Here is a 14,277-nt window from a genome sequence, read left to right as displayed (position 1 = left end):
ACTTAGCATACTGGTACTTGAAAAGTAGAATACTGTCTTAACAGTATTTTGTAATGTTTCAAGCTACTCGTGGGTGGTGGCTTATTATGTGCAAAGCAAATTGATTTGTGAGAGCATTGGGTTAGATACACTAATAGGATATGCAAGCTTGTGTTTTGGTTTTGTTGGGTGTTTTTTTGGTTTGTTTTTTTCTTTTTTTTTCTCCAAATAAAAGAGCTTACTATATAATTCAACACTGGTGTGCTAGATACCATGTTCCATACATCATATAGGTCTAAACTACTACAGAGTACAAAGGAGGCTGATTTTACTTTACTAGGCCATCCCCCTTCTTTTCCCAGTGATTCTCCTCACTTAATGTTTATGCTGGAAAACACCTGGACAGATGCCAAGTTCATTCTCCAGATCATGTGTGAGCTGAATGTTCTGCCACTGGCTCTTCAAATAACAAACATCTCTGGGAATGTCATGGTACGCTTTTATTACCTTCCACCCCCCTCCATTGTCCCTCCAAAACAGTTCTGTGTGTTCTGATTTGCTAGTTCTAATTTGGAAACTCTAATTAAGAATACACGATGCTGTAAATTTTTGGCTGATGCGTGTGAGAGTTCAATGATCTAGTCAAGTAATAATGTAAAACTTCCATAAAAATACCACATGTAAGCTTTGTGCATGGTAATGATACAGAATAGTAGTAATGCTAGGTGAAATTATAAATAGTTGAAGGACAGTGCTTAGTCTTTTTTTGTATGTCAGTGTTTTCTATGCTTTCCTTTGAATTCTTTTTTTGCCCCTCTCTGTAGTCAAGGACAATGATGGGTGGACGATCTGAACGTAATGAGTTCTTGCTGCTTCATGCATTTCATGAAAAAGACTACATAGTGCCGGATAAACAAGTTTTTAAAAAGCCTCCACAGAAGCTGGTGGGTCCAGTTTTTCTCTTTCCAAGAATTTTTATTAAAAAGAAAAAAACATTCTTTTATCTTTTGTGTATTAGTGTTCTGTGAGAGCAAGGAAAACCCAAACATATGTGAGATATAACTTAATGTTACAGCTTATGCTTAATTCAAATTTTTTTTTTTTATTGAGTTGATAATGTAGAAATGTTTGGTTTTAAAGGGAGAGTGTAATACGTTTTCAGTTGTATCACAGATCTGTGGGAACACAGTTGCTCTTTTAGTTTAAAATTGAAAGAAGCTAAGTACTTGGCTGTGTAGGGAAACAGTAAAGAAGAAGATAGTCTGTGTTGCTTCATAGGTACACATTTGCCCTACGACTATTTTGCTGATGAACAGTATTTCAAGTATAATTTGTAAGGTGGGTGATTTGAGGATGTGGGTAAAATATCCAAGGGTATTAAAAAAAAATTCCTTTGGATAATAGCAGTGTTAATAATATCTATAGAAGCATCTATATGTTTGCTAGTAAACAAGTTAAAATTTGAGAACGTATTTGTATTTTACTATATTTTACTTTTTAATTTTATTTTTAAATAAGTTCACAGCAAATTCCAAAGCAGTAAGTTCTGTTGGTTGTATTGTTGCATCAAAGCAGTGCTGGAATTTTAAATGATTCAGAATAGCATTGAATGACTGGGAGAAAAATTCTTATTACAACAAAACAAATAGCAGAATACTCTCTAGGTCAGTAATAATGTTTTTCTTTGTTTTATTAAAGCCCAGCTATTGTGTCTCCAAAAGCTACATTTTAATTGGGCAGTAATGCTTCTTCTGGGTCATGAGTTGATTTTTTTTCCAAAAGCATTGACTTTTACAGCCAGCCCTAAAATGCATACTAGTGCTATGGTGAATGATGACAATTCCTTAAGGTCTTTGTAATCCCTTGTTAGCAGTTTGTTCCTATAGGAGTTGGTTTGAATGCTGTTTTGACATGTAGAAAGCTTTAATAAGGATCATGATGAAAACACCATGTTTTGCATGTATTTTAAAAGGAACACACAGTTTCATATTTGATTTGCCAAAAATAACTCCTCCAACAGTACAGAAATCTTGGAGACTAGATAATGACTTTTTTAAATGCCAAATGTAGGTGGATGAAGATGAAGATTTTGAAGATCAGAATAAATCAAAGATAGGGAAAAAGAAAGCAGCATATGCTGGGGGCTTAGTCTTGGATCCCAAAGTCGGTAAGATGTGGCAATTTTCTTTCTTCTATGAAGTTAGAGACAGGTAGGTTATATTAATGCAGAGGGGTTGCAATGGGCAATCTGCGTATCTCGTGGGAGTTTGGTGTGGTGGGTTGGGGGGGGGGCAGTCTTTCATATAAGAAAATTCCCAACATTGACTGTGGAATTACTTATTCTTGAGCCTTTTTTTTTTTTAGCTTTTTGTGAGAAGATTATGGTCTTGTGAGGAATCAGGACTGTATATCTGTATAACTTTCTAATGGACACGGAAGTTTTCTTTCGGTTTCTCCTCTATGTGGGGAAAACTGTACAAGTGTCCTATAGTAACACAGAAGCTATCTGTTCAACTCTGGTGAGTTAATGGGGTTGGATCGTTCCACTTCTGACAGCTTTCTATAATGTGTAGTGGTGCATCTCAACAGCTATTTCAAGGGATTTAGATGCTGGAAATGTGGTACAGTGTATTACTGTCACGTAAATATTGTGGAGTTGGATGAAGTTCTTAGCAAGACTAATTATGATTTTTGTTTTAAACTCTGTTTTAGGTTTTTATGACAAGTTTATTTTGCTTCTCGACTTCAACAGCTTGTACCCATCAATTATCCAGGAGTTCAATATCTGCTTTACCACAGTGCAACGACTGTCATCAGAAGCACAGAAAAAGGCAGAGGTTTGTGTGCTTTAACTTGTGACTTACAATACACTGTCTAAACTTCAGTGTGTTTTCCGTGAATCAGCTTTTTAAGAAACTGTTCTTTTTTCACTGTTTAATGGGTTTTTTTCCTCCCTCACACACGTGAAAAAAAGTGATTCATGTTTAAAAATGCATCATAGTAAGTTTTGGTTTGGGACTTTTTGAATATTGTATATTTGTCATCTTCCTTTCAGTAATACTCTTCTAGAATCTTGGTAATTTCTCTCCCATGTAAATAAAATCTTGGTATCCTCATGAAAAAAGATTTTTAGTGAGGCTCTGTTGGAACTTTTCAGCTCCAGGTCCTCCTAGCAATATCTGAGCCCCTTGATCAGTTTCATCCTAACTTGGTAGAGGCTTCCTAAAGTTAAGTTGCCACAGAATTCATGCAAACATACCTGAATGAGCGAGACACAAGTCTCATGCTTCTGCCTGGGGGAAAGAATGCAATATGAGCTCAACCCTTATTAGACATCAGGAGAACTATGTGTGTGTCTTGGGGGTGTGTGTTAGGGAGTGATAATGTGACTATGTGAGCTGCAGGAGCAGCTTCATAGAAATTCATGCTGTTTAATACAGCATTAAACTGTATTAAATGGAACTGAAAAACCTCCTGAAGGTGTAGTTCCACATACTGTTTTCTCAGCAGCTGTGTTGGCCATGGTTTATCTGTGGCTGCTTATTCTCATTTCCTCAGCTGTGCTGGCACAGTTGTTTCCAGAGCTGTGCTGTAAACTGAAGCAGTGAGCTGGTCAGGTCTAAAGGTTAAACCTGAGGCTTTTATTTTTAACTGGTATCAGCTCACAGGTTGGAATTAGTCTGTTGTGGATAAGTAGTTATGGGACATAGTTAGTCCCATAACAACTGAAATACAAGTACCATAGCAGAAATGAGGAAAAAAGTATGTGGAATTCGGTCAGTAAGTTCCTCCGAACTCTGTGGATTTGCTTTCTTAAGTGTGCTTCAAACTGAAGCAGCTCGTTTTGATTTCTATCATGGGATGATATTTAATCAGGTTTTGGTGTCATTTCTTGTTGTGGTTCTGCCCAGACTACTTTCCTGAACTTTCCAACCTCATAGTGTCTCTATTGCACTTTCTTTGTATATTTCTGTCTCTGTCATTGTGCTTGAAGTTTCTTTCCATTTTTGCTGAGCAACAATTTCTTCGGTTATGCTAACAAGAAGAATGTGTGCTTTCTGTTAGGTTGTTTTTTGGCTATAATCAAGAGTTGCTTGAGGTGGAGTTTTCATTCTGCTGTTATTGACAATTTATTTTTTTTCGGTTAACTTATTCAAAGTATCAGTTCCATAGAGCATGTGCTCCATTTTATAGTTCTGAACACCAAAAATACTTGCACGATGGATTTTTTCAGCATCGAAAGAATTGCTTGTGTGTGCACTTTTTATATTTTTATATCTTTCTGTATATATCTAAGAGTCAGAGTGTGTGTGTGTGTTATTTATCTGGATTTGTGTATATATATAAAAAAATACACACACACATACATTAAAGAAAAAAATACCTTCCTGCTACTGGTCTATGTCTCTCGGATTTCTTCCAGAGACAGGTTTAGTCCCTGTCCTCCAGCAGGGACTAAGTAATACAGTTAAATACCACAAAAAACCTCTCATGCTTGTTTTAAGCTGTGCTTTGGGTGCTCTGCAGGAATAGACACAAGCTGTGTGGTTTAGTTGGGTTTTTTTTCCAAGCTTTTCACTTAACACATTAAAATCTAATCTTCAAGCAAAAAAATGGTAAGCAGTGGTGATCATTTTGACAGGTCAAAGAAGAGGATGAAATTCCAGAGCTTCCGGACCCATCTCTGGAAATGGGAGTTTTACCTAAAGAAATCAGGAAACTAGTGGAGAGAAGACGCCAAGTTAAGCAGTTAATGAAACAGCCAGATTTAAATCCCGACCTTTATTTACAGGTGTGTTTTGTAGAACTCCTTTGATTTTCCTCCCACTCCCCTTAAGTGCCCTGATCAGCCTTGCAGAATAGGGATGATTAGTAGTGAGCAGTGATTGTAATGTGCTTTACTTGTAGCCCATCATTGCTGCAGACTATATAAAAAGCTGTGAATGTAACTCTGAACATTAAGTTCTGTTCTTTGTTGGCTATAGTTGTATCATTTTTACTGGTTATGTTTCTTTTCAGTATGATATCAGACAAAAGGCTTTGAAACTCACCGCTAACAGTATGTATGGCTGCCTGGGATTTTCCTACAGCAGATTCTATGCCAAGCCTTTGGCTGCTTTGGTGACACATAAAGGGAGAGAGGTAAGTCATTAAACAGGTTATACACACATGTAAAAAGGGTGAATTTAAGCCACCTACTTTTTCATTTAATAGGAAAATAGTCTTGTTTTTGAACCTGCTTTTGGTTTCAAAACTGTATTTTTTGTCTGTCTTGTACTGTGGAAGTTGGGAAAAAATGAAACTGGTGTTTAGAAAAAAATCAGATAAATGTCTCAAAAGCGTATGACAAGTTGAAGCTCTAGCTAGAGCCTTATTTTGAATTAAACTGCTTAGTTTCAATGTGCCAGATTATGGTGACAAAAATCAAGGCTGCTTTCACATTTTCCATGAATTTCCAGTTCTGCTTGATGGGTCAGTCTTTGCTTCAGTGGTACGCTTCAGATTTGGATGAGCTTGTCTTTGGCCAGACTGTCCTGTGCCCTAGTGTGTTGAGTTCCTGAAACCCTAAAGTTTGTGACAGGGCTAATTAATCACATGGTGACAATGGATTATGTATCAGGGCCTTATTTTCAGAAACTTTTTGTTTGTTTCTTAAAATGAAGCTTTGCATTGGCCTCGAGGTCAGATTTTATTTTAAGAGTTGTTCTTTAACTTCACTACTCTTGCTATTGATTAGGGTGGCAGCTGAATGTAAACTACATTAGTTTGGTCCCAGTGGGAAAAATAATAATTACAAATCCAAAATGTACCACTGATGTACAGTGCCTTAAAACATATTTTTTCTTGATGCTTCATATTAGTTCTTTATAGAAGAGAATACCAAGCAGGAATCTGCAAAGGTGCCAGGAACTGATGTCACAGGATGGCTGGTCAGCCTTTTAGTTGAGTTAGAGCAGAAGGATGGATGAATTCACATCTGTGTTTAGAGGCACATACTCCCAGTGATGTGGGGGCACAGCTTGCCTTGATGTGGACTACCCAATGCACTGAAGGTCCACTTACAACCCCCAGCTGATATGCATAGGGGTGTTTTGTTTCTGATAGCACAGCTTTGTTTTTAAAAGTCTTCCCATCTAAACAGTTCTTTAGAGACAACCCCACATTTGCTGTCCTCCGAATTTATGTGACTAGTATGTTTAACCTTACACATATGTTTGACTAGGAAATAATTTCTATGTATATGTGCTATGCGTCCATGTGAATTCAAAAGTTAATGTTTCCTTTAAGGAAGTAGTATCTTTGTTGTTGTTGTAAGATTCCAATGTATTTATCAACAAGGTTGGCGTGAAAAGCAGCTGAGTATCATAGCTTTGTATTTTCTAGCAGTATTTTACAAGCCATGAATTTGACTTTTTGGCTTTTTTTATGATCTCCATTAGTCATATGGTTCACCTGTCACAAACTGGGTATTGTATGGGTAATGGAGCTTTTGGCCTCTGTTATAGGGGTGAAATAATTTTTGTTTGCACATACAGTTTTTTTCTCAGTTTTCTGTGACTTATCAGTTATGAGATAATGGTGCATGAAATTCTGGTGTTCCTGCATTATGTTCCAAAGTGATGGTGGAATGGAAAACTCCTAAATAGGTGGTACAGGATGCGCTAGGGACCACTTTGAGAAACTTTCTCTTACATAGTCGATTTTTGGTTGGAAAGGATTTCTTACCTCTTAAATTCTGACTGTGCTAGAGCTGGGCTTGCTTCTGCCAAGCCTTTGCGCACATTTGAATCTCCAGTTTTGTAGTTGCTCTGAGTTTGAGGAAAACCTTTATGCTATGGCACAGTATCATCTGAAAGTATGTTGTACCCAGTGCAGGTTTAAAAGTTCCTCTGTGAAATGCAGCTGCTGGGAGCACAGCAGAGAGATGCTAGTGAAAATCTGTGGGAGCTGGTCTGCCCCTGGCAGCACTAGTGCTGAACTCAGTGGCGCCTTACTGTCTTGGTACATCTCTTCTGTGCAGTACAGCACCTCCTGTAGAGCTAAAACGATCTTTTTTTTTTTTTTTTTTCCCCATTCTTTGAGGTAGATTAGTATTCATTACTCTGGGCACTGTGTAGATAAAAAACTTTTGGAAATTTGAGAATTTTTCAGCATGACCTGTAATTTTGTCCTGCTGTGTAAGTGTGATAGATTCTGATGAAATACACTGCATATGCTCTGTTCTGAAAACTTGCATTTTTAGGTAGGTCATCAATAAACAGATACAGCTTTATTAGTTCCTAGTTTCTTGAGTAGTAGTTTTTCCCTTACAAGATGACACAAGAGGACACCTTAGTTTTCTGTGGGTTTTTTTGAGTTTAAATACTTAATCTAGAAAAATACTACTTCAAAATTTTATCTTAGTCTGTCTATTCATAAGTTTCCTCTTACCAGTAAATGCTAATATTAAAGAGGTGAACATTTAAGTATCGGGAGATTTGGGTTCTCTATATGAAAAGATTAATTAAAAAATAACTATTATGGAAAATTTTTATTGGTCTAAATTTAAATGGCCTTTTCTGATGATCAGTGATTAATACCTTTTTTACTGTTATGGAGGAGATGTGAGTAAATGCAGGTAGGCTTGTAGATGTCTAAGTGGTAAAAATACTGTGTGGGATGAAAACTGAACTTAGTATTTGCACTAACACAATTACAGTTTGATCGTAAGTCTTAGCAGAATAATTGAAAGTGGGAAATACGTATTTCAAGTTGAAGTTTTTGAAGCTCATCGTAGCGTTAAGTTTTAACGTAGCTAAGAGAGAATGAGTTTTGATGACTTCTGTAAATTGCTGCTTTCTAATTGTGTGACTGAAGACCCTTTTCACTGAAGCTGTAGGAAGACTGAATATTGCAAGTGTCTGATGCTGAGTACTTTGTGCTGCCTCTCTTAGACTGTAACTTCTCTTTGTGGTTTGGTGATGCCAATGCACTGAAAGTAGTGGAGCTGCCATGGTGTTCCTTACGGTGACTAAAAACTCTTGTAATTACACATTGCTGGTTTAAAAAATTGTTTATAAATATGCTAGTGTTTGGCATGTTCCCGTCATTTTTGGTGGCAGAAGTATTAAATATGATGTGGAAAGGCCATTTATAAACCCAGAGCATAGCTCTAGGGCAAAGAGTAATCTGTAAAAGCTCAGTTCTCTTTGGTCAGCCTTAGCAAGATAAGAGTTAGTGCTTGACCTTTATTTACCTTAAGACATGCAGTGGAAATGTAGCAAAGCCTTACAACTCTGGCCATAGTGTAGGCTGGGTCCAGCAGAGAGGTTGGCGTGTGTCGTTACAGCGAAGGAGGTGTAATTTGTGTGGGTAGTGTAGTAATGGTAGTGAGTTTTCACTAGATGGCGATAGAGACCTGGAGATCATTAATTGATTAAAGACTTTCATTTTTGCCACTAAATGTTTTAAACGTTGACTATCAGGTTTTTCAAACGGGTCTTGTTTATTTTTTTCAATTCTGGGTAATCTCTAACAGGGAATATGGGGCATATGAATGTGAATTTGTCAGAATTTAGTGTATTTTATATCACAGGTACATTGGTTAAGTTTTGGTGTATTTTGGAAGGAAAAAAAAAAGGCAAAAATTTGGGGTAGGAGGGAATTAAAACTATAGCTGAGATCTGTTTGACCTTTTTGGAAAAGGTAAATGTTTTCCTGTTTTGATCATTAGAAATGCCTCAGTTCTTGTTCTTGCAACAAATTAAAAAAAAATTCTTTCTACATTTGCAATCCAAATGTTACATTATCGATCTGGAATGTGTTAGAAGGATTCCTGGACCTTCCCCTCACCCCCCTGTGTTACTAAGCGTTTGCCTGGACGTTGCTCTTGTTGTAACTATAGCAGTTGCTTGCATGGAAAAGTAATAGGAAAATATTTAATATATTTTTAGCTGTCCTTTAATGTAATTTAACAACTGGAAACAAGATGAGTCGGTGTTGTACAACCAGCCAGCTCTGCGCTAGCAGGCAGTGTAAGGTCATGCCTTTCTAGCCTCTTTAAAGGACAAGACTTTTGATGAAGTGTCAGTTGTCTGATTTCCCAAACGCAGGATGCCCTCTGCTGCAGGATTTTTCTACAGGACAGCAGAGTCGTTGAGAGAATTTTATCAGTAGGCAGCTTGGTTGCTAATGGCTGTCACTCAAAACTGAGGTCTTTTCCAGGTATTTGCTTTTTGCCAAACAGCTAGAAAACTTGCCTTTGAAAGGAAAATAACACATTTGCTGGTTTAAGCAGTACTAACAGGTAGATCTAGTGTTATAGTATGCAAAATAAAAGGGAGGGAGGCAATTGGGTTAATTCCAACTTTCTCATTGAGATCCTTTAGATACATTCTCAATTAATAATTAGTTTAAGGCCCTGGCAATCAAAAGGAAAGAATAAAAGCATGTTATTGCTGCAGTCTGGGAAAAGAATGGATGAGGGAGGAGAAAGATGAAGTGGAGAAAGATGAGCTCATTTAAAAAAAAAATTAAGCAAGGGGAGGTAAGCAGGTTAATGGACGTCTATTGTAATTGTCTTCTGTAAAGAAATCCAGGTATATCTTCTTTTTCTTTTTTCTCCATTTTTTTTTGAGTCTTGTTCATCCAGGGAAGTTGATCATCAGCTACTTTCTCTTAATTGCACTAAAGCATTGGTTATACAGTCTACAAGAGTTGCCGAGTGAATGGGGCAATTGTCAAGACTCCTAGTTTCTTCCATGCTGTAGTACGGGAGAAAGGGCGTTGATAAGAGGGAAAGGAGGCTCCTAAAGTCTCATTTAAGCATCCTGCCTATACTTAAACAGGGAATACAACATCAATATAACATTTTTGGGAGACATGGAACCTGATAGCAAAAGGCTAGACAAATAGTTTCTTAATTGTTTTTAAATATAAAAGTGGCAAACTGAAATCTTAAGAGAAATAGTGCCAAATTGTTGAAGTGTCCCTAAATGGAAACTGTTGGGGTCAAACCAGTAGTCACTGTTGTTAAATTTATCATTATGTATGTAATTGTGAGCCAGTGAAAAAGCTATGTATGTTACTTTGCATGCTAATATCCAAAATTAGTTAGAATAAACATTTCAAAGGAGAGGCTGCTTACAATCTGAAAATGCAAACTGAGTACCAAGTGGTACAAAAATTATGGAACATCTTAACATTTGTTGAAATGAAATATTATTATTGTTAGTCAAGTGCATGAGATGACATCTGGTCTGATAAAGACTTTTGCATCTCCAAAGAGAGGAAATGAAACATTTCAATTAAGAAGAATGGCCAGAATATTTTGGGTGAGGAGGAAATCAGTCTGGAGGAAAAAAAATTATTTCATTTTATTTTGGGTGGTGTGGTTTTTGTTTTTTGGGTTTGTTTTTTTTCACTAGACAGAAAGGTTTTGTTTTATGCATATTGATAGAGAAATGCTTAGGAAGATTGATCAGACTCAGGTTGATTGTACAGCAAGTCAGCTAAATAGAGAGGCTTTCTTTTTTGTGACTGCTTATTTTAAGATTGCCCTACCATGAGAGGTGTGGTGCCTCTCGCTTCCTGACTACTGATTTCTGTGGATGGGTTATAGAAATTGCATGGCCCCATGGTGAGCTGGATCAGCCTGGTGATCTGAGTTGAAAACTAACTCTAGAGAAAAAACAAATTGATGTCTGTTGGATCAATGACTCAGTGACTTGCTGCATGCTCTTAGAGCTGTTGGAAAGGAGGAGGCTGAAAAGTGGGGGCACACCCAGTATGAGATATAAGGGGTCAGGCACGACCAGCCTTTTTTCAGCTCACACCCAACTGTGAAACTGTAGGGTTAGTGTTAATAGGATGAACATGTGGGAGGTTTGGTTGGTTGTTGTTTTCCTTCTTCTGTACTTTTTTTTTTTTTTTCTTATGGTTTCCTATCTTGTATTTTGTTCCTGTCTTGCGAAAAGACAGATTTTGCTTGAGTCTTATCTTGACCTGGCCAACTAGGTAACAAGAAGATATTCCTCACCCAAAATTGTGGTAAAACTAAAAAACCAGGGTGCTGGGGGACCTTAAAGAGGAAGGTCTCTGGCACATTCTCCATATATGAAATGTAACGGTACGTCCCCTTGTAGACGCCATATTTGTTGTGTAGAGGGCTGATACCTCAGGATCAGGAGAAGTAGAAATGTCTCTCCACATCCAGTGGTAACAGAAAAGACTCTCAGGTGTGCAGTAAAATATTGGGGAATGAACTTGAATCCTGCAACCCCCAAAGTCTGCCATGCTTTGGCTTTAGAATAACTGAAGAGATCCTTTTATCCTACCTAGAATACTGTAGGGATTATGGGATTCACAAGGCAGAGATCCTTTTGTAGTTCTCTTCTTCAGATACTGGCATAGAGATGCCTCATAAAAGGAGCACAGGAGCTCCATCATGAAGGTGAGAGCTTTTGCAACATCACAACACTGTTTGTAAACTACTTAGGTTGTGTTTTCAAATAAACTCATTTTTCAATAACCACTGTTAAAGTTGGAAGAATACAAATGCTAACTTCTGTCTTAATGTTTTTCTCCAGCCTGTATACTTGTTAGCGCTACAAGTCTTTGCAGTATGCATTTTGTTAGTTCATTAGTAGCTTGCCATAAAATATTTCAGGTTTTGAGACTTAATAGAAGTTGTTCTTCAGGATGTTATTGCCTCACTCATTTGCGTCATGCTTTTATCTTAAATTGGATATTGGCCTGTTCTAGAAACCATGGGTTTGGATACTGAGATGGTAATAAAGTTTTCAAAATAAAAGAGGCTTCAAATTAGGGGGAAAAAAAATCACTTTCCTTTTCAAGCACTACTCCTAAGAGTATAGAAAAATGATCTAACTGAAGTGTCTGCCTCCCACAAGACTTAAATAAATATTCATACTGTCCTTCAAAGATACGACACCTTGATCTCATAATCAAAGTTTCATGTATTTCCTGGGAATGTTGCCCACTGTGCAAAAGCTCACTGTTGCACAACCAACTGTATTAGAAGCTTTTTGCTCCATCCAGAATTATGTGATCTGTTCTTTATCTTCTTGAATGAATACTCATTTGACCTTACTAGATTTGCTATTTTCAGGTAATGATTTAAGGGTGGTGATGATCCTACTCTGACATATAGGGAGAGGCTGAGAAGTGGGTTTCTTCAGTTTGGAGAAAAAAAGCTTAAGGATGGAATTAATTGTTGTCTTCAACAACCTAGTGCACAGCCTTGCACCAGGCAGGTATAGCCCTGTCTTGGGCAGGAGGTTGGGCTAGACAATGTCCAAAGACTGCTTCAGACCAAAAATGTTTTATGACCATCAGTTTAGAAGTTTCTCTAGTTCACATTCTGATTTATTGCCAAGGTCAGCTAGATCCAACAGATGCAAGAGTAGTAACTTGTCATTTGAAGTGGAGAAAACTGGAAGGATGAAGACACTTCAGCAGTGATACTTGTCTTACCAAGCTCTTTTGATTTCAAAGCTAAAAAAAAATAAAATATAAATCTTTGCTCTGAGCGCTTTGAATGCAGGTTTTGCTGTATAGATCAGGTCGTGTGGTCTCTTGCATGTATGTCCTTTCACTGGGCCTGTGCCAAGATTCATTGGCTTAATTTAGAAGATATGCATGAACGGCTTATGCTATTTTCAGCATTGAAATATACTTACAAGACAGATGAAACAGTTTGTTCAAGACCTTTATTTATCTGTGGAAGGTGGACTGTCTCTACTACTGCAGGTACACTACCTTGTAAGGATGTAGGAGATCTTGGTGGGCAACATTGAAGAATGCTTGGGCAAAGGATTCTTGAGAAATAGATGTAGTTTAATGAGCTGGGCATACCTGATGCAGATCTCTTAATGTAAACAAGCAATGTTAGAAGCAAGGAAACCTGCAAGTCAGGCATATAGCCTAAGCTAATTTGTTCAGTCTTCCTTCGTAGTAGAAAAAGGGCAGTGTCAAAGCTGGATGAAATAAATCACACCAAATTTTAGAGCTGGATAGGTGATTGAAAGGCACGTGAAAGCTTACTTATGCTTTCTCCCTGTTTGCTTTCCTTCCAGTGGTTATATGTAATGTAATGCAAGAGATGTTGCCGGTGATAGCGTTGTCTTTAGCCTCAGGCTATGCCATTTATCAAACTTACTGGGTAAGGTTTCAGGGAGAAGGATTAAATTATATATGTTGATATCTGCTCTACAATTTGATACTCTGTGCGTTTGCTGATTTGAGCCACTAGAAACAGTTGTTCCATAAAACCCTATTTCAACACCTGGATTAGTAAAAAAAAAAAAAAAAAGAAAAAGTAAATCTGGTTGCCTTTACCTTTCACGTTTAGTCTTTTATGTTTTCCTGTGTTCTAACTGACAGCCTTTAAAAAGAGAAGGAAGAAGTTTTTTAGGTTGTTGGGGGTGGGAAGTTGTTCCCACTTGTGTCACTGAACTGCAGTGCTCATCAAGCAGTGCTCATCAAAAACAGGGAATGTTGGAATGTCATTTGAACCTTACTGTGGGGATTAGTCCCAGGCAGTAATTTCTGTGTGAGCTTGTGCTAGTCTTGGTGATTACGTGGGACTGGAGAAACATTTAAAATATGGATAATGATGGTTGATAAGCCCTGTTTTGTTTTTTGTTTTTTTAAAACAAGAAAACAACCTCCACCCAAAACAAAACAAACAAACAAACAGAAAAAGATGATTCCTGGTTCCTGGTAAGATAGGAGTAGACAGCCATAGCCAAGCAGTTGCATGGCTGATTCGTCTCAGATTGATGATGCCTTGTTAAATTATTGCTTTCTTTCTAATTACTTGCCTTATTCGTGAAACAGACCAGAAATTGGCAAGTTTAAACTATTGGAAGTTATCAGAAAAGCAGGACTGTGTAATCTGCTTTGATGAAGTTCAGGGTCACGTTTCGTGAAATGCCTGAGTAAGAAGGGTTTCTATGATAGAGATATAGAAGACCTTGAGGTACAAATGCTTTTTTTTTCTTTTACCCAAGGAAAACGAATCTGCTGAACAGTTGCCAGGGAGAAGGATAACTATGGTAAAGTAATCACACTATACATGGCCTGTTTTGCCCTTCAGTTTAGTACTCTGAATTGTTCTGTGTGCAGCTTCATTCTATTAGGCAATACCACAGTTGGCACACTAAGAATTTATTTTCTATTTTCTCTGACTGACTTCAGTGCAGAGAATGTTTTCAGTGTTAACTTCACTCTTCTTCCTTGATGCTTTTAATTTTACTGGGATATCAAACTGTCACAGGCTTTGTTGTACTATAATTT

At 37.4% G+C, this 14,277-nt stretch overlaps 1 protein-coding gene across 1 annotated transcript in view; it reads left to right on the top strand.

Moving 5' to 3' along the window:
- POLA1 (DNA polymerase alpha 1, catalytic subunit) overlaps positions 1–14,277 on the top strand; it is a gene marked incomplete at its 5' end in the record, with an annotated part of 206,111 nt that overhangs the window by 31,819 nt on the left and 160,015 nt on the right. The window contains 6 exons of the mRNA XM_082488513.1: positions 342–471; positions 804–923; positions 2,050–2,146; positions 2,692–2,816; positions 4,622–4,771; positions 4,999–5,121. Coding sequence (XP_082344639.1) covers positions 342–471; positions 804–923; positions 2,050–2,146; positions 2,692–2,816; positions 4,622–4,771; positions 4,999–5,121 — 745 coding nt within the window. The remainder of the gene's footprint in view (positions 1–341; positions 472–803; positions 924–2,049; positions 2,147–2,691; positions 2,817–4,621; positions 4,772–4,998; positions 5,122–14,277) is intronic.

The sequence above is a fragment of the Vanellus vanellus genome (genome assembly GCF_965231255.1).
Source record: "Vanellus vanellus genome assembly, chromosome: 1".
Classification (NCBI taxonomy): Eukaryota; Metazoa; Chordata; class Aves; order Charadriiformes; family Charadriidae; genus Vanellus; species Vanellus vanellus.
This window is presented reverse-complemented; position numbering and strand designations above follow the sequence as displayed.